The following is a 21997-nucleotide window of genomic DNA, read 5'->3' as shown; positions in this document are numbered from 1 at the left end:
ATTTTTTCCGCGTTATTTCAAATTCAAAAATGGTAGCAGTATGGCCGCTTATTGCCCAAAAAATAAAAGCTTCTAAAACTGTAATTAACATGATAGCTAAAGACTTTAACGATAACAAATCCATGAAAACACTACGCATGCTCACCGAATGGATTCAAAAATATAAACAGTTTGAAAGGAACAACGTGAAATTATTCATTACTAACATCCAAGGCATCACTAAAAAAGAAATTAAATCGATATTAAATAAAAAACAAAACAAATCGTAATTTAACTTCAAAGTATATTTTAGAAATGTATATAAACAATGTCTAGAATATATTCTTATTATTAGAATTATTCTATGGATAAACAAAAATCCCGCACGATGAAAACATATTCTTCTATTCCGTATTCGTTGAATTCAAAACTTTCATCCAAAAAATTTTCTTCTATATCGATAAGGTTATTATCCTCATTGCATTTTGAAATATAAACGTCTTGTTTTTTCGTCAAAGTTATAAACAACAAACGTTCTTCGTCGGGGTTCTCGCGATACGCTTCGATTTTAGCGCCAGATAAAAACGAAACCACGTGAGTAGGAAATAACCAATAACTTAATAAATCTTTATCATTCGGAAGTTTATCGATATCGAGAAACGTTGGTTCACAATTAATTCGATTTTTTTGAAAATAGATAACACGAACCATTTTTTTTCTAAACTAAACGCCATGTGAAAATTAACAGCATTTATATCTATATGTCATTTGATATATCGATGGCTCCGCGCAAAATCGGACTATCTGCAATCTCCGCGGAAAACAAATTTGGCATAGATGCAATCTCCGCCAAAAACAAAATTGGCATATCTGCAATCTCCGCCAAAAACAAAATTGGCATATATGCAATCTCCGCGTAAAACAAAATTGGACTATCTGCATTTTTGCCAGATACATTTTTGGACTATCTGCGTTTTTCGGGTGCATAAATTTTTGGTGGTGTTTCTTTAAATATTTGAAGTTTTTTATAAAATTCTACAATTTTTTAAATAATAGCGATTATTTAAACATTTATTAATAGCGATTATTTAAACACAAAACCTTGATCATAACTTGATTAAGTTTGTGAGTAATCAAGTAGTTTTAGTTTAGATAAATATGTTAAAAATAACTTATGTTATTGTTAATAATAATATAGCATATGTAACAAAACATTGTTATGTTAACTCTAAAAAAATTTCTTTTTCATATAAATGACTATTTAATTTAAATGATAATTTGAATTCTTGATTGCAAAATATACCAACACAATAAACTCGACAATCTTTATCTATTAACGGTGATAACTTTTGATAAACAATTTCTTTAAATTCTTTTTCATCAAAACCACGATTAGTTTTAAGTCTTTGAAATTCACGTTGTATAAATGATTGATTATCAGAATTAACATATTCTACTAAAAACATTATTTCCATCTAAAAAAAATAGTAACACTAAATAATCAGCTAGAAGGTACAAGTTTCAATAGAATAAATTTAGAGAAGATATTTAAAAATGGAATATGTTGTCTCATTATCATAGGATGAACAATTCGAAAACTAATAAAAATCAGTTTTATGTTTTGTCATGTTTACTTTTCAACAAATGACATTTTAAAGTAAAATCTATACAATATACTTTAAAAAAGTGTTTCTGTTAAAAAAAATGTATTATGACTTGAGTAGAAATAGCTAGTCCCAATGAAAAACCAACCAACAGTCCTACCGTTAAACCCAAACGCAAATGCTTTTTTTGCGGATTTAGAAATTCATTCCAATTTTCATCTATAACATTTAACCAATCATCGATATATTTCACGTTTTCAGAACAATAAACGAACCTTGTATTATATAGACGATGTTCTTCTAAAGCAGCAGCCACTAGAAGTTGTAGAAATATAAACGAATAAGTGTAATCAAAAGGTAAAATATTTCTGTAAGTTGTGGTTATCGTTTTTTCTGAGAAAATACATTCCACTTTTATTTTATTATTAGTACTAATCGAATGACATTTTGCAATCTGTATACTAAATCGTTCCAACTTTTCCATTTCATCTTGTAAATTTTTATTGGAAAGCACATGAAGATGTAAATCGTCGTATAATTTTTCTTCTTTATCTTCGTCACGTAAAATTGATAATTTAATAAACATCTAAAAATATATTTTACAGTAATAAAAACAAAAGTATACAGTAATAAAAACTCAGATCAAAACAAATTTAATATTGTGAAAAAAGTTATAATCAATGACATTATTTTTTATATTTTTGTTTAATATCAGAGATATTTGTTTTCGTATAATTTCATTAGTTATTTGAATTCTAAGTTCATTAAAATATTTAAAAACATGAAAATAGTAATTGTCTCTATCAGAAATTTTTTCTATTGCTTTTTTATATATACTATTAATTGTTTTATTAATAATATTTTCGTTTTTTATAATTTCTTTTTTTTTACTAATATCAATTTTATTAATTATATCATCTAGTGTATTAAGTGTATTATCACATGATATATTATTACTTTCTTTATCGAAATTAGTAATTTTAACATCTAAGATATCAGTCATTTTAAATAATAATCTAAATTAATACTAATCTTTAAATATTATTATAATAATATTCAAAAACATAAACATTATAGCATGCATAGATATTTAAACAAAAGAATTATTATTTTTTTTTATTAACTAGATTTTATCTTAATTTATAATATATTATATTTTAGCTAAATAAATTTAACAGAAAAAAATATTTATTTAGTATACTCTATATAAAGTAACTAATTTAATTTATTTTTTTTTATGCTAATTTAAATTTGGCGCATATTTAATTTTAGCTAAAATTAAATTGGCGAAAAATATTATTTTATCTATTTAATTAATAATAGCTTAATATTAACTAATAAAAAGTATTATAGAAAATTCAATTCAACTTTATGATATTAGTAAGAAATTAAATTATGAATTACTTCAAAAACATATTAAATTAAGTAATAGATATGTAAATGTTTGTTACAATATTAATTATAATTGTCTTAATAAATATCATTATCACTATCACTATCATTATATTTATGTTTATTGTTATTAATATTATTGTTATTAATATTATTGACATTACTAATTTTACTTCTATTATCATTGTTTGATGTTTCTAAACTTAATTCTAAATTTTTTATTTTATCTCTCATTTCAAGTCTTAATATTTTTAAATTATCAATACATAATTTTAATATATCTCTTATAATGATATCTGAACATTCATTACTTGAGTCTTCTTTAGGTAATTTATTTATTTCTTCATAATAAAGTGTGCCATTATAAGTATTATAGCAAATATTTGCATTTCCATTACTTAATTTAATATGACCATGTTTATCATCTACCTTAAATTTAGATAAATCAGGTTTATTACCATAACCTGCCATTTTTTTTTATATTAATAATATTTACCACAAAACAATTATATTTAATATAAATTAATTAAATAATAAAATTATAAAAATAAAATTGATAAATATCTATTATATATATAAAATATAATAATTTAGATTTGCGCAAAATTTAATAAAAAAATGTTTACTTGCGTCGTCATAAATATATTTTTAATAAATCTACTACATCATATTTTTCTATTAATTTAGAAAAATATTTTTTAGATATTTCATACACAAATTTGCGTATTTTTGTATTTTTTTTTGTATCTTTTAAAAAATTTTCAAATGTAGAATATGTAATACTATTATATAAACCAGTTAAAACATTTATTAATTCATGTATATAAATAATTGTTTTTTTAACATTATTAGAAATATCATTATGGTAATCATTGTAATAATTATAATAATAACAAAGATTATTATAATTGTTAATAAGATTATTATAATTAAAATCTATTACATTATGTGGTGAAATTTTAAGTAAATTATTTAAATTATTTATTTTTTTGTTGTCATAATATTCTTTATCTCTGACTAAATATATATTTGGATTTTCTTCAGAATTTAATGAAAGATTTTTTATAATATTAATTAAAATGTAAACATCATTATACTTATATATATCATCAATATTCATTTTTTTTCCATTTTCTTTGTAAAGTAAAATATCATAGTTCTTATTATTTGTTTATAAATATTAGTAAATATTTCAATTGATTCTTTTTCATTTATGTTATTATTTAAAAGCATTAAACTATTAAATTCGTTTTCGTTTAACTTTCTTATTTCACATTTATCTTGACTATATAATGTAATATCATCATCATATATATGTGTTTCTTCTTTTAATATAAAATGAAAATAAAATATTTTATTTTTATTTTTTCTTTTTGAAACTATTCTAATATAATATCCGTTTTCTAAATTTCCATCTGTGTTAATGTAGCTATTTTCGTTAAATCTAACTTCAAACGCCATTTTATTACTTATTTTAATTAAAAATCAAAAATAAAAACATATTAGTTTATTTAATTTAGCAACAGATAAAATTAAATTTAAATTAACATAAAAAAAATAAATTAATTTATATTACTTTCTTAGCGGTTATTTATTAAAATATTTTTTTATTAGTTCATGTAAATATAAATTAAATTATGTTATTATTTAAGATGACGCGTCATTAAATGTTTTTTTGTTAAATTTAATTTATGCAAACTTAAATTAACATAAAAAAAATAATTTAATTTATATTACTTTCTTAGGCGGCGCGCTATTAAATATTTTTTCTGTTAAACTAAGACTTTATTTACATATTTGAATATTATAATATATAGTAATAAAATTAAATAATATCTAAAAAATGTCTTATTTAAATGATTTTAAAAAAATAACTAAAGCCTTTAATGAAGAAAAACGTAAAAATACAAAATTATATAATGATTTATTACATAGCGGTATAAATGAAAAATTTGCTTTTGAGTTTAATAGAATATATAATGAACTCAAAAATTTTAAAATAATTTTAATAACAATGTTGAATATAAAAAACCAAAATATTAAAGAATCAGAAAAAACAAAAAAAGGATATGATTTTCTTTGCAAAATTATAACATTACATAATTTTACTCTGAAAGAAAATAACTATTATAAAGCCATAGAAAAAGAAATTAATCATGATATAATAGAATGTAATGATAAAGGATGTAAAAAATGCAATGAATATTATAAATTATATAGTAATTTAATTAATTATTTAAATAATTTAGATATAAGAATTAAAAATGTGATAGATAAAGCAATAAATATATCAGATTGTATATAGACTACGTATATTAAATATAAAAAAAAATAAAATAATAATAATTATTATATTTATATTTTTTTTATAATTTATCATTATATAATTTTACAATAATAACTTTATTACTTAACAATAATCAAATAAATAAGTGATATTTTCTTCTATAAATTTCATTTTATTTTCTTCTGTTAGTTCTTTTTCTTTTTTTATTATCTTACTATAACATTTTATTTTTTTCTTTGTATTACTTTTTTTATTTAATTTTTCACTATGATTATCTTTTACTTTATAAATATTAATATCTAACAAATCAAATAACATTTCTTTTGTTATTATATCTTTATTTTCTTTTAGTTTATAAAAATTATATTTATAACCAGGACCGCATATATCATATAATCCTGAATCGTATTTTTCATTTATATCAGGATAAATATTATCTATTATTTTCTTTAAATCATTTATATTATATTTTACTTTACAATATAAATATGTATATATTATTTGTTCTTTATTAGCTAAAATTTTTCTTTCAAATGATTTTTCTTTTATGACACCTATTATATTTAAACAAATATCAACATTAAAGTATGTTATTTTTTTTTCGCTCATTTTATTTTAAAATATTAGTTTAAATACTAGTAAAAAATAATTATATTAAAGAACATTTAAATTATTCAAATAAAAAGATAACTATAATAATTTACCAAAAAATTAATCAAACTGAATATTATTATTCTTTATGTTAATTTAAGTTTGTGTAAATTAAATTTGACAAAAAAAAATATTATTTAGTGTTGCCACTAAAAAGTAATATAAATTAATTTAACAGAAAAATATATTATTTTTAAATAATATATAAATTATAAATTATTTCTTGATATTTTATTTAATAAAAAAAAATATATAAGAAATCTTATACACATTTTTTGTATCATAGTTTTAATAAAACTAATCATAAATGTATTTAATAGATTCTTATATATTAAAAAACTTCGCTGGATTATATTGATTACATGTGCTAGTTTTTTATATTATTTACAGATTATAAATATAAAACTTAAACAAAATTAAAATTAGCTAAAATATTTTAAATAACATATAACTATTTATGTTATGTAAAGTTTCTAAAAAATTTCTATCTATTACAGTTTTATAATATTCATTGATATTAAGAAATGATATATAATTATCTATTTCATCTGAAATATAACGTATATTTTCTGTTAAAATAGATCTAGAATTTTCACTTGATGGAGTTTGAAATGTCACTTTAAAGTTGAATTCTTTATTATTTAATTCATTTTTTATAGTTAAATGAACTATATGATAGAATATTTTATTTACTTCATATTCATTTTTTTCCTTTTCCTCAAAAAACAATGGCGCTTTTTCTCTAGAAACAATAGATTTTAACTTTTCAATAAAATCTGAAAAATTGAGATTATTATTGTTTATTTTCTTGAAAGCCAATTCGTAATTAGCCATGTTAGTTTTTTTAGCGACTAATTTTACAATTAGTTATTTACTTTCAAGTCAAATTATTTATAAATATGAAATTTCAAATAAGAAAAACATGATAGAAAAAAAAAATAAAATAAAAATCAAAATTATACAATATAAAAAATATAAGAAATTTTTAAAATGCTATTTAATTATATTATAACTTATTAGAGTCATTTTTAAATAGCATTTTAAAAATTTCTTATACCAAAAAACTCATTAAAAGTAAAAACTAATCAAGATATTATTTCATCATTTATAAGATGTAAAATAAATTAAAAATCGGTGTGATATATAATTAATTCATCATCATTTGAAATAATACATCCGTTTTTATTTTTCTCAATAATTTCATCTATAAAATCCCCAAAAAGTAGTAAAGTTTCATAAATCTTGACATCATTATAAGAAGAACAACTAATTAGTATGTTTTCTTTATGACATCTTTCGGTAATAAAATAGTATATTAACTCGAATAATTTCGATATTACTTCTTTACATTCTTCTATTAGATTTTCATTTTTTATTTCAAAAATAAAAAAGTTTTTGATTTCATATAAGTTTTTTGCTTCTTCAAACACAAAAATAACATTAATTTTTGCTGTATATTTATTTATTATGTTAGTTTGAAAGTCAAGTTTTTCAACCTTTATCGCCTTAATACTGTTAAGTGCACACTCACAAATATCATCTATTAATTTTATTAAATTAGATAGATTAACGTTAGCAGTCATTTTAATTAATTTATATTTAAATATTAAAATAGCAAGCGTAATTGAATTTAATATTAAACTAAAATTTAAAAAATGTAAAATATAACAAAAAAAATAACAGAAATAAAAATCAAAGTTATAACAATGTAAAAATAATAAAAAAGATATATAAAAATTTTTACGTTTTTATATTATCATAATCTTTATTAAGATTAATCATAACACGTTTGATTTTTATATATCTCAAAAACTTGGCTATTGATTATATGGATTATAGGTGCTAGTTTTTATGTTATTTACAATGTACAAAATGAAAGTAATATATACAGAATATTAATGAGTTTTAATAAGGTTTGTATTTCTAAATTTACCTTCTTTATTGTTAGAATTAAGAGCATCACATACAAATTTTAAAAAATCATAAATATTATTAAAAACTGTAGCATTTTCTTTTCCACATTCTTCACTTTTAAAAAACTCATTTAAACCCATACGTATTAAGTTATACACCTTACGCATTGTATGTTTATTATAAGTTATATTAATAAATTCTATGCAGAAATTAGTATAATAAGATGATGAGTTATCATGATTAGAAAACATGAAAATGAGTGTTATGTATTCACCATGACATGTATCAGATATAGTATAATCATAAGCAGATACCTTTAATAAATCACCTTTCAAATTTGTCATTTTTTTTATCTCTTCAATTATTTTATTCGTTATCACAGTTTTCATTATTTCTAATTCTTTTTCAATACTTAGTATTTCTGACATTTTTATTTTGTTATATTTACTAAAACAAATAATAAATTAATTATAAATTATAATTTTAAAAAAAAGAAAATATAACATAAAAAAAAAATAAAATAAAATCAAAATTATAAATAAGAAATTTTTAATAATATATTAATGGTATAAAAATAATTTTATAATAGCCAAAATTAAATAAAAGTAAATATTATTTATTTATTAACATATATTTAATTTAAATTAGCGTAAAAAAATTAAATTATATTATATTACTTTCTTAGAGGCGGCGCGCTATTGAGTGTTTTTTTCTGTTAAACTTAATTTCATTTAAATAACTTATGTTTATTTATTTTATTTTATTATTTATGATTATAATAAATCACACTAAAATGTTTTCACTAATCACAGTAATAAGCAATTTTCTTCCTAATAAAAATCAGTACAAAAGAAATAAAATAAGTTTAAACATTAAAAAATACACTGACTTATCTGAAATGTTATCTTTAGATAATGCTAATTCTAAAATAAAACTAATAATTAATTATAATGGATATTTTAGCACATATGAAGAAATTTTTAATTTTACTTGTGATGTTAATATTAATTTAGGCGAAAGTAATAATGCAGACTTAGTAAGTTTTTTTTACTTATATCATTTAAAAAGATTTCTAACATATTATCATACAATAAATACAATATCAATTGATATATATGATAATCAAATATATGATAATAAAAGTAAAATTAATTTATTTATATCTTATATAAATCATTTATCATGTCTTTATGAATTATTTTATAATTATAGAAATATAGCATATAACAAAAAAAAAGAATATTATGACGATAAAAATTTTAAATTAAGTAAATATTATGAAATTATTGAAAAAAGTATATTTCATAGTGAAAAATCTTTTAAAAAATTTATGATTGATTCGATCTTTTTAGGTCTTTATAATATTGTAAATATTGAAGAAACAGCAGAAAAATATAATCAAGAAATTGAAAATTTTAATAAAAACATGATAAATACCTATAAAACTTTTATAAAAAATTTAAACAAAAATAACAATTTATCTATTATAAATGATTTTACAGAAGAATATAAAAAAATTATAAATAATATTATAATATAAATTAAAAATATACTTAATTCTTTGATGCTTAATATTTCAGTTTAATTAAATATTATTATTTAAATTGACCTCCATATAAAAAACACAAATTTGAACATGTCATTTCACTATCTTCTAAAAAAAGAGGTGAATAACAAAATTTGCATTTTTTTTGTTTCCCTTTTAGATTTTTATTTTTAGAATCTGTTTTAAAAGTCAAATTGGATTTTTTATTATTTATATTAATTGGGCAAGATAATTTAAAATCAGCAGTGTTGTTAATCATTATTAGTAATCAAATATAAAGTAATATGTTTACTTATATATTACTATATTAATATTTATCTGCTAATTGTAGTTATTATTTAATAAATTAATTCAAATTTATAAATATATATAATTTATTCAGATGTAATTAAATATGTTTAGTTTATTTTTGCGGCTATAATAATTTGACATCAAAATAATTTCACTAATTTAATAATATAATAATAACGATTTCCAGTAATATGTTTTTAATAATTCTTAGCGAAGAAATAACATAGTTAAATATTTTTTTTATATTATTATATGTTTGTTTATTTGAAATATAATAACATAATTAAAAAATAACAGTTAATTATATAAATTTAAAATAATTATATAATAAAATGTATTCTGTTAGCTTTGATGAAATAAATGAAAATGATTATAAAAATTTAGTTTACTACACAAAAATAAATGATAGATCATTTAGTCGTCATGGTGAAATTACAAAAAAATTCATGGATCTTATTTCTATATGGAATAATATAAATAAATTTATTGAAAATTATTCTAAAAAAAAAAAAAGTAATATATATTTCTTTATAGAAAATAAAGTTTACTATTATAGAAAATCTGAAAAATGCAAAAAATTAATAAAGTTTGATTGTCTCTCCTTTAAAGTGTATAATAACTATTATGATTTTTATGAAAAAAGAGCATATATATATAGTGTTGATATTACATTAGGCAAAACAAAAGAAAGAAGCGAAAATATGATAAAACATCTCACCATAATAAATGAATGTTTATCTAAACCAATTTATAATTATATAAACGATATACTTAAAAATGATTATATATCCTTAATAAATATAGCTTGTATAAATAAAGGAAAAACTCCGATATTTGATTTAAAAAAAGAAAAAAAGACAAACATACTTATAAAATATCTTATTTCAATTTATAACTGCTCTATATTATATGGTTTATTAAATTTCTTCGAAAATGAAATAGAAATAAAATATTAGTAAAAGAATATAATAAATATTTGTCTTATGTTAATTGATTTTAGTTAAATTAGCATAAAAAAAATTAAATTAAATTAGGCTGCTTTATATACGTAATTATAATATTTATTTTTTTTTCTGTTGAATTTATCTTTAATAAATAGCGCTTATAAATAATAAATATATATAATTATATTAAATTAATATGAATTTCTTAAAACTATTATTAATATAATATAGTATAATTAATTATATAATAGCATTTGTTGTTATATTAGTTATTATTATATTTTATTAGTTATATACTTAATTTTTTATCTTCATTTATTTCCTTTTTAGAGGTTATTTTTTATTAGCTTACAATTTGTATATAAAAATAAATAAAAATTAAAATTTATTAATTATAACATTATTTTATTTAAAATTATTAATATGTAATTTAACTTTAATATCGCTAAAATGTATAACCTAAAGTCAATTTTATTAGTAGCTAAAATTATATTTAATATATACTATTATTTTATATTTGTTATTTTATATTTTTATTTTTGTATATGTATCTTGTACTTTTAATGAAAAAATTTATTTAAGTATTATAAATATTGTAATAAATAACTAATAAATATATAATATTATAATATTATATTAACATTAAAAGGTTATATTAATTATTAATATAATTTTTTCTTCTAATAAAAATAATTTGAAATACATACTAATTATTAAATACTAATATATCTCATTTGCGGCTAATATGATTTTTATTAATAAGCCTGCTAACGCGCAAAATAGTATTATAAAAAAAGAAAAAATAATAGAAATTAATATGGGGCATTTAGATGAATATGGAAAACCAGGTATGTTTGATGTTGGAGATGATAAAATAAAAATCAGCAACATAGATGAAAGATATAAACCTTATAACAGATTAAATAAATATTATAAACTAGCGTGTCCTTCTGAGGAATTTAGCAATTATTATACTGAAATTATGAAGTATTACAAAAAAAATGAAAAAAGATATAATAAGAGTTCTGATATACAAGATGAAATAACACTAATGTCAAAAAAAATGTTTTTGAGCATATTAAGAATATATTACTGTACAGATGAGTATATTATAAACTCAAATGGAAATTACGATAGATATATAAGTATAATAGAAGAAACGAATGAAAATAATAGAAAACATTTTATAGATTATTATAATATTTCTATTACTGGGCTTAATGCCTTTGCTATTAATAATTTAAATTTAACAAGTGATAAGGAAAAAATAAAAAATAAAATATTAGAAATTAATTTAAGAAAAGATTTTAACATATTTAATATTAGTAATAACTATCATATGTTCGATAATGGTGTTAAAATAAATGATAGGGATGAAGAGTTTAAACCATATAATTATAAAATAAAATATTATAAAATAATATATCGCTCTGAAGATTTTGAAAAAAGCTATGAAAAAATTATAAAATATTTTAAAAAAAACAGGGAAAGATGGTATACAAGTGAGAATATACAAAATAAAATAACATTTATGTTAAAAGATATGTTTTTAAAAATATTAAAGATATATTACTGCATAGATGAAGATCTTATAAACTCAAGAGGAAATTATAACAGACATGTGAGCATAGTAGAAGAAACAAATGAAAATAATAAAATATATTTTATAGATTATTATGGACTAGATTTATGCGCCTTTTTATGTGTAGATGAATCGATCTGGTTAGAAGATTCAGATGATTATATAAATAATATCCCATATAAATATTTTTAATTATTTATTTAACATATTTAACTGTTATATTTTTTTATATATATATTTTTGTGTATTATAAATTTGATTTAATATTTAATTTAATCTGTTATTATAGTATTAGAATAACTGACTTGAATACTAAAATGAATGAAAATAACTTGAAGAAAGGAAATATAACATCTGGTAAATAATATTTTTGATTTCATTATAGATAAAAAAAACAAATAAAATGAATTGCTTTAAATTATATACCTATTCACTTAATAACAAATCAAACGAAGAAAATCTGAATAAAAAAAACATGATATATGAAGAAACTTTCTCATCTCAGGTTATTAAAATGAGTTTAAATTTTATATCTTCAGTTCAGAAAGAAGATGAAAACAAAAAAAATAGCAAGTATAATTTAGATAGATATCCAGATAAATATACATTTTTCAGCTTTGTTAAATTAATAAAGGATGAAGAATTAAATGAAAATTTAACTCTAGATAATATTAATGAATATATAAATTTTAAAACTATAAGGGATTTTTTAAATAGAACAGTAAAAAAAGAAAAAAATATATGTATAACCTTTGAATTAATAGTTGACTTTGAATATAATATCTGCTATTTAAATAACAAATATAGCAAAAAAAATAATTCAATAGAGGTTCAGAATAATATATCTTTGATAGCAAAAAAATATTATAAAATAGAATATATAAATTTTAAATATTACACTGATAAGCGCCCAAAAACAGAAGAAAATTTAGAATGTTATATAAACAAATATACATGTGAGTCAGATAAAAATAAAAAATATTTAGATTTATTTATTAACGAAAATAAATATAATATAGTTAAATTATATAGCAAAAAAGATGCGGTTAAGCTAATAACTGACGAAGATATAAGTGAAGAAAAAATAAACAAAAATGGTATTTTCTGTTATGTAAATCATGACAATATTTATAAATTCTTGGAAAAAGAATATAAATCTGCGGCTTTCAAAGAAAACGATATGATTGATATAATATGTTTTACTATGTTTATTGATGCAAAAAAAAATGAAATATATTTAGTTAATTCTTATTCATAATCTAAATATGATATTTTCTTAATATAATCATATATAATTAAAAAAGCCTCATAAGTGTTGTTATTATTATATTTCGCTTTTATTTTATCCATTTCAACTAATAAATCAGATATAAATTTAAGAAATCCGCCATATTTAGCAAAATCATTTCTAATTTCAAGAGGTTTTTCATCATAATATGTCTTTATAGTATAATAATCAGACGAAATTTTTAAAACACTATTGTATTCTAAAAGAATGTTTTTTAAATCTGCTTTTATATTTTCTATATCTTGATTATCTTTATTTTTTTCTATTGTATCTTTTATTTGTTTATTTAAATATAAGCTTACTATAATACCTTTATCTAGCTCTTCTAAATCATGAGATAATTTTAAATTATAAATAGAAACAGTAATAAAGTTAAAAATATTTAATGTTTTTGATAGATTATTTAACATATATTCAACAGTATATAAATCGCTATTAATATCTCCCTTTATAAAATCTTCGAACTCCTTTATTGAATCATTATATAGTTCTAATATTTTTTCTTTATCTGTATGACTCATTTCTTTAATAGCGAAAAAAATTATATATTATTAATCTGTTAATATTTTTAATTTAAAATAAATTAAATAAATATGAAAAAAAAATTAAATATATCAGATTATATATTAATTATATTAACAATTAATATGTATTTTTATTATACTGACAAAGCAAATACAATAATATATATTAAAGATAATTTAATTGTTATTTTATTATGCTCATTTATTATTACTATATTTGAAATATTAAAAAATTTAACAAAAAAAATAGCAGTGATAATTATAAATAGTTATAATAAAATCTTTATTCTATCTAATATGATATATAATATATTAGAAATTAGCATGTTAATAATATTAATTATTAATATATTAGATGTTTTATTTCCTAATTAAAATACGATTGATCATATATAGATTTGATTTTTTTTAATACATTCATAAAATAATTAAAAAAAATGTCTTCAAATAATAATACCAAAGAAGAAAATTTTTATTTTGATTTTAACAAAAAAACAATATTAGATAAAAAAAATAATAATAATTATGAATCAAATGATGGCAAAAATATAAATAATAATAATGATAATAATAATGATAATAATAATGATAATGATAATGATAATATAAAAAAAATAATATTAAAAAGTATAGATGAAATAAGTAATAATCCTTTGCTAAACAAAAGAAGATCGCAATGTTATGATTAATTATCATAATAATTATAAAATAATACCAAAAATAAAAAAAAATATTTACTTGCGCCGCCTAAGAAAGTAATATAATTTAATTTAATTTTTTTATGCTAATTTAATATTGCTTAAGTTTAACATAAAAAAAATATTTACTTGCGCCGCCTAAGAAAGTAATATAATTTAATTTAATTTTTTTATGCCAATCTAATACTGCTTAAGTTTAACATAAAAAAAAATATTTACTTGCGCCGCCTAAGAAAGTAATATAATTTAATTTAATTTTTTTATGCCAATCTAATACTGCTTAAGTTTAACATAAAAAAAAATATTTACTTGCGCCGCCTAAGAAAGTAATATAATTTAATTTAATTTTTTTATGCTAATCTAATACTGCTTAAGTTTAACATAAAAAAAAATATTTACTTGAGTTTTAATATATATAGTAATTTAATTCTAATTTAATTTAATAGTAAATAAATCTTATGTACCCTAATAATACATTTAATAACAAAAATATTAAATATATATTATAATTATTATTTTTTTCTTCTTCTGTTATATCTTTGTTATTTGAAGCATTATTATCTGTTTTTTTTTCTCCAATATAAGTGTATAAAATTTTATTTATTAAATCAGATACGTAAATAATATCATATGTTACGCTAAGTAATACACTATAACTAATATTTGATATAACTAAAATATAAATTATTATAAAAGAGTAGTAAAAATCAGTGTTAAATAAATACGCATATATGTGATTATATATTGTATAGCGTAATATTATTTTAATTAAATAATTTTTAATTATTGTTTTTATAAAACGATATGAGTATAATATAGCAATTTTTAAATTTTCTGATTTGTTATTATATATTAAGTATTCAATATTAATGAAACTGAAATATTTTTCTAATTTGTCTTTAAATGCTACTACTTTAATTATATTTAGAGCTGATTTTATTATAATTATAGAACACAAACTTATTAATAGAAAATCGACAGTTAGTGGATAATTTTTTATATTTAGCAAATGATTATAGTTGTAATATAATCCAGCAATAACAGACATATAATAATTTATTTTTGTCATTATTTTCATACAAATATTTAGCTTTATTTTGCGCACTATAATTGTTATTTTAAATATAATATCATAATTCAAATTATTATTCATCTGATTCATTTTCTTCTTTTTTGTAGTATAACTTACAATAACTAGTTCCTATTTCTAGATTTTGACCCATGAATAGACGCGACATTATATCATATACTGGTATATCTTTTCTTGACTTTGCCGCCATTATTATTCTGCCTTTAGGATCAGAGCTAACAGCAGATATCAGAGTAGAATCAGGTATTCTTTTTGATAAACCAGAAGATTTAAATGTTATAGCATATCCTCTATAAAATAAAGCATCAATAGATTGCATTATATGTGTTATATGAGTTTTTGCTATTTTCATTAACATCAACATAGTTGACACCCTAGCAGAATTTAATCCATTCATTTTTAATGATATGTTAGGATTTTCTGAGCATAAATATCTGAGATCCAAGCATTTTAAATTTAACACACCATATATATTATCTGATACTATTTTAATATAAGGTATAACTTTTGTCTCAAGTTCGCCATTTTTGTTTTCCTCCCATATTGTGTTATAAACAACATCAGCGTTTATTATATGAGGGAAGCCCTTAACAATAATAGAATCAGTAAAATTTTTGATTGCTATTTTAAACATATCATTTGTTACGCCATTAAATAGAACTTTGCCAGCTTCAACAGTAAACAGAAGAAGTATAGTAGATTTATATGATATTTTATTATAATCTGTATTCTTTTTTTCTGCTACTAATATGCCGGAGTTATAGTCTTCTATTTTTTCTATTATATCAGCTAATTTGACGTTTTTCTTTACTAGCTGAGATCTCACAAGTGTAACAGTAAGATATAAATCCATTATAACACTGTTATTCATATTCTTCTTGGTTATTTGATCTAATATTTGCTCGTCAGTAATGGTATTATTAGAAACATTTATAGTATCTATATAATTAGATAGACTATCTTCTACTATTTTGTTTATAATTTCGTTTTTAATATCTACACCGTGATATTCCTTTAACAGAGGAGCTATATATATATTTGCGCCAGTTAGTATGCCTTTAGGAAATATTATTCTGTTATGAGTTTTTTCGTCTTCTAGCATAGTATTATCAGCTTGCTTTTTGGGTGCATCAAGACTATTTTGCACCATAGTTTTAGATTGGTTGCAAGCCGCTATCATACCAACTGCGGTGCCAGCGCATTCAATAGAGTCAATATATTTTAAATATATATATTCACTAAGTTCTTTCATCTTTTCTTTGCTTATTTTTCCAAGCATTATCGGTGAAAAAGAAAATAGTAAATACATGATAGTTATTTTTAGCTTGCTTCTTACTATAAAATCGTCTTTGACATATTTTAACTCATTGGAGTATACATTATTAATTCTGTTTATGCAATCTTTAGCAATAAAAATATTATTTTCTGCATTTTCGAGGTCAAATTTAGCATCTAAATCTATTTTATACTCTATTATAAATGGTACAGATATTTTCATATAATAATTAGAATCTATTAAGCCGCTTTTACTTAACAGTAATATACTCGATTTTACTTCTTCTACTATAAGTTTAAACATATCCCATGTTTGTTTTGCGTAATTTTGCAGCTCCTCATTTCCTCTGTCAATATTAAAATATGTCTCATATATCTTACTTACTGGCATTTTAATAAATTTGCTAAAAATCGCAGGGCACATGATTTTATTAACGGCTAGTCCATCATGACCATAAGACAGACTAGAATGATACATGTCAGTTGTATAGTCACCATAAGTAACATGACCATGATTATTCAAAACATAAATAGATAATGCATTCATTAGCTCTCTTCTTATTGTTCCAGCACTTGCGGTGCCATTTATTCTTTGTACTAACGCCATTATTCTAGTAACTGTTCCTTTTATTACATCTAATGCTGATTGACCTCTAATGTAATTTCCTTTAATATAGCATGTATCTAAATCTAGATGATTTCTTTTAGTATGTCTTGATGGGCGCCCAAATTGGTGCTCAATTGGCTCGCCTTTATATATTGGCGGCCCAAGCGAGGTGCCTAATTTTAATATAGCTTTACTTATGTTACCATCAATAGCCATGCCGCATCTAACAAGATTATTATTTCTAAAATCTTCTAAGCCGTTTATGATATGACGAAAATTTTCATCTGTTGGTTTTAACATATCATATACGTTCTTTTTTAATGTTTTATATGGCGTCTCATTATAATTAGCCACAACTTCACCAGCATAAAATCTTTTATTTTGTTCTTTTATTTCTTCTTCTTTTATTCTGATGTTAGAATCAATGTAATTGTAAGCTTCATCAGTGAGAGTTATATCTTTCATAGATAAAGTAAGATTTGTGCTGCGCAAATATCGCATAAAAAGAGTGTTAAATGAGTGCATTATTTCTAATGTTCTTTTTGCTCCCACACATTCTAACGTGGCTCTAAACAGAGAATTATTAGAGAAACATCCTATAGTATCATTATCTAATACACCACTAAGCATATAGCCATCTTTAAATACTACCATTTTCTCATCTTCTGTGTAATTCATAACATCTTCTATTTTTTTATCATAGAATGAAGATGCCTTTGTATAATACAAACCGCGCGGCATAAACAAAGATATTATCTGACGCCCAGTAAAAATTCTATTTGGTGTTATATTTTTGTTCATTAGATCTTTATATTTATCTTCATAAACACCAGGTATTGAGCATATAAGCCAGTTTAGTTTGTCTATACTTATGTTAGTATCTTGCGTTAACATAGACGCGCCAATTAATGAATTGCATTCTATCCCCAACAAAACATCACCATTTTTTATTGTTGTAACTAAATTCTTTGTTTTCATTATCATAGATAATTCTGCCATTCCATTCATATCACGAGGCGCTATTATAGAACTTTCGTCGCCATCGAAGTCTCCATCTCTTAGTTTCTTATATTCAGACGACTTTATACCTAATGAGTCGCCTAACTCATTTATTTTTCTTGATATTTTATAAGCAGAAATGTTATAAGGCATTAGAGTTGGAGCTCTACCAACTATTACTAAGTCGCCAGAGAAAATGTTTCTTTTTATTATATCACCTATTTGAGGAATATATGTCTTATTAACTTCTTCACAATATAATTTATTATTATCTGATGCGCGTATTATATACTCAGCGCCTGGATATTTAGCGCCATTAACATAAAAAGAGTTTAATCTTATCATGTTAAATTCATTATATACTTCTATTATATATAAATTCTTCATGAGATTTTCAGGTAAAACAATTTCGCCAAATTTAACAGTATTATCACATGTTGCTACTAGACGTCCTATATTATTAATCCTTTTTGCCAAAATTCCGCCTCTAACCGGACCATCTTTACCAGATATATTTGCTATACCGCCTTCAATCGATTTTCTATCTATAAAGGATATTATGCTTTTAATTATTTCATTTTTAGCATAATCCTGTCCAATTGATACTTTACCATTAACTATAGTATATATTAGATATAGCACAGCATCTTGATTTTTCTTTACATTTTCTGTTAACTCCTGATTAGATGATAGCTTAAAACCTTTACCACACTCAGCTGTTAATTTTAATATCATATTATATGCTGTAGTTATTTCGTTTGGCTCAGGTTTATTAGTAACAGCAGAAATAGAATCAAGGCGCATTGGTATACCACTTATTAGCGCGAGAGTATTACATAGCTCTTTTGGTCGCACATCAGGAAAATATTTATTAAATTCAGTTTCAGATGTATGCATTAAAGTATCATACACCATATATGGGTATAGATCATTTCTTATATTATTATTTAATACATATTTAAAAATCATTGGAAATGCTTTATTATCTTCTGCTATTCTTACTGGTGTTTTGCAACTAAAACATACGCCTTTTTCCAATTTCGCTATTACGTACATATGATTTAATAGATCTTTTTTTTTCTGATTTATGTAATCCCGTTCACATTCTAATTTTTCCGGAGAAAAAATAATTTTATTACATTTGTTATTAGGGCACAAAATTGATATAACTTTTTTTGTTATCATCATTATATTCTTATGTGGACTAAAATGGGCAAAGGTTTTAATATAACCATTATGACCTATTCTACAATGTTCCTTTGATTGATTACATGTTAAACATTTATATCTGTTAGAATCTGTACCAAGAAACTGACTTCGCGGGCCGTAAGCATGAGGAGTTTTATCTTGCGTGGCGTTAGCACTAGAAGTTATTTTAATAACTGCTTTTTCTTTGATCTCTTCATCACTCATTAGCTTAAACGAACATCCTATTACATAACCGTTAGGTATTATATCTGTTATTTTATATTTTACATCCATGTTTTTTTAAACAAATAATAAATAAAATTTTCACCAAAAATATAATTTTTTTTATTAACTTACGCAAATTTAAGTTAGCATAAAAAAATTAAATCATACTATATTACTTTCTTAGAGGCGGCGCGCTATTAAGTATTTTTTTTCTGTTAAACTTAATTTAATAATCAAGATTAAACACTTATATAATTAAATTAATTGTAATATTAAAATATATATTTTTTTAATATAATCAAAAACACTATGAGTGTTATACTTTTTTTAATAGGCATATCGCTTTTAATTTTAACTTACTATCTATATCTTTTGAATAAAAAAGCAGCAATAGAAAAAAAATGTGGAAAAATTAAGCCTTTAGTTAATTCAGAAGGCAAAAGAATATTATGCCCAAACACATATACTACTGATTATCTTTATGCCGTCGAGAATGCAGCTGAGTGTAATAATGGCGCTTTATGCCGCAAATGTCATGGAACTAGTGATAGTTCAATACTAAATAATATACCTATTATATATTCACCTGATGGTAAGTGGCCAAATAAAATAGAAAAGATCGGTGAATATTATGTAACAGAAGGAATTGAGATGCTAAAAGAATGCGGTCAATAAATATTTTTGCGCCGCGTTATAAGATCATTTTTAAATATATATTTTGAATATTTTATCTAAAATAAAATGTCATATAAAACTATTTTTAAAACAAAATTAAAAGATTGTGATTTTAAATCAGAAAAAGTACATAAACCAATTTTATACGATTTTTACGAAAATTCAGTAAACGATGATAGAATACTAAATTTATGTTTACTGCTAGGAATATCAGAAAATGATATGAAATATATAAGAGATAAAGAAGATAATTCAATATTATCTACTAACAGATTTGTAGATGATCTTCTTTATAAAAAATATAATAAACAAAATAATAATGCTGTTATATTAAGAGATTTTTTTAGAGCTTCAGGTTTAACTGAAGAAGAACAGTATATAAATAACATAATAAATGAAAAAAAACAAAATGATGATAATGATAACGATTTAAATCTCTCATATAAAGATTGGGAAAATATAAAAACTCTAATGTATCCATCTATTAATGAGAAAATAGCCAAATGGGAAAAAATAGTCAGCCTCTATAATAATTCTGAATGGGAAAAAAAAGAAATTATAAATAAATATAAATCACATAAGAATACAACTAATAAAAAAACAAAGCTAGAAGAAATTTTAACTATAATTAGCGTAAGAAATATAGATATAACGAGATCAGATTTTTTAAAGTTATTAAAAAAAGCAAACTATAATAAAGAAGAAAGAATTTTTATAGCTAATAGAATAACAACAATGGATGATGATGATAACTAATAACTATTAGATTAGCTAAAAAATTTATATATATATTACTCATGCTGAATTTAAATTACGCAATGCTAATTTTAACATAAAAAAAAAATAAAAATACTTAATAGCGCGCCGCCTCTAAGAAAGTAATATAATCTAATTTATTTTTTTTCTGTTAATTTATACTATTATTGAATTTTATATAATACAAATTTGATTATTATTTTTATTATAGAAAAAAAAAATGAATATAAACAGGCTTTATTTCTCATATAATAAAGAATGTTTTACTTCAGATTTAGAAGAGGAAATAGATAAACTTTATCCAAATCATATATATAAATTATATTTGATTCCAAAAAAAGAAATAAGTAACATTCATTATCATGAAGAACATAAAAAGAATGAAAATTTAAAAGATTTAAAATCAGATAATAATATCAGGAATATGCTTATGTACAACTACTACTATTTTACTGATAATATGATAATTAAATTAAGAAAAA

The 21997-nt window shown here is 20.7% G+C and overlaps 2 protein-coding genes across 4 annotated transcripts in view; both read right to left on the bottom strand.

Annotated features, from left to right (window-relative positions):
- Positions 1-21997, bottom strand: part of LOC149876388 (uncharacterized) — a 471199-nt gene that overhangs the window by 271566 nt on the left and 177636 nt on the right. The gene's annotated exons all lie outside the window — the stretch shown is intronic.
- LOC149876393 (DNA-directed RNA polymerase III subunit rpc1-like) lies at positions 13439-20153 on the bottom strand. The gene is made up of 4 exons (XM_090075487.1): positions 15890-20153; positions 15661-15804; positions 13789-13803; positions 13439-13677 (listed from the first exon to the last, which is right to left on the bottom strand). The coding sequence occupies exons 1-4, from the start codon at positions 20151-20153 to the stop codon at positions 13439-13441; spliced, it is 4662 nt and encodes a 1553-aa protein (XP_089931613.1).

The sequence above is a fragment of the Hydra viridissima genome, unplaced genomic scaffold (assembly GCF_058129835.1).
Source record: "Hydra viridissima isolate aposymbiotic clone 2 unplaced genomic scaffold, HvirCarnegie_v1 scaffold_21, whole genome shotgun sequence".
NCBI lineage: Eukaryota > Metazoa > Cnidaria > Hydrozoa > Anthoathecata > Hydridae > Hydra > Hydra viridissima.
This window is presented reverse-complemented; position numbering and strand designations above follow the sequence as displayed.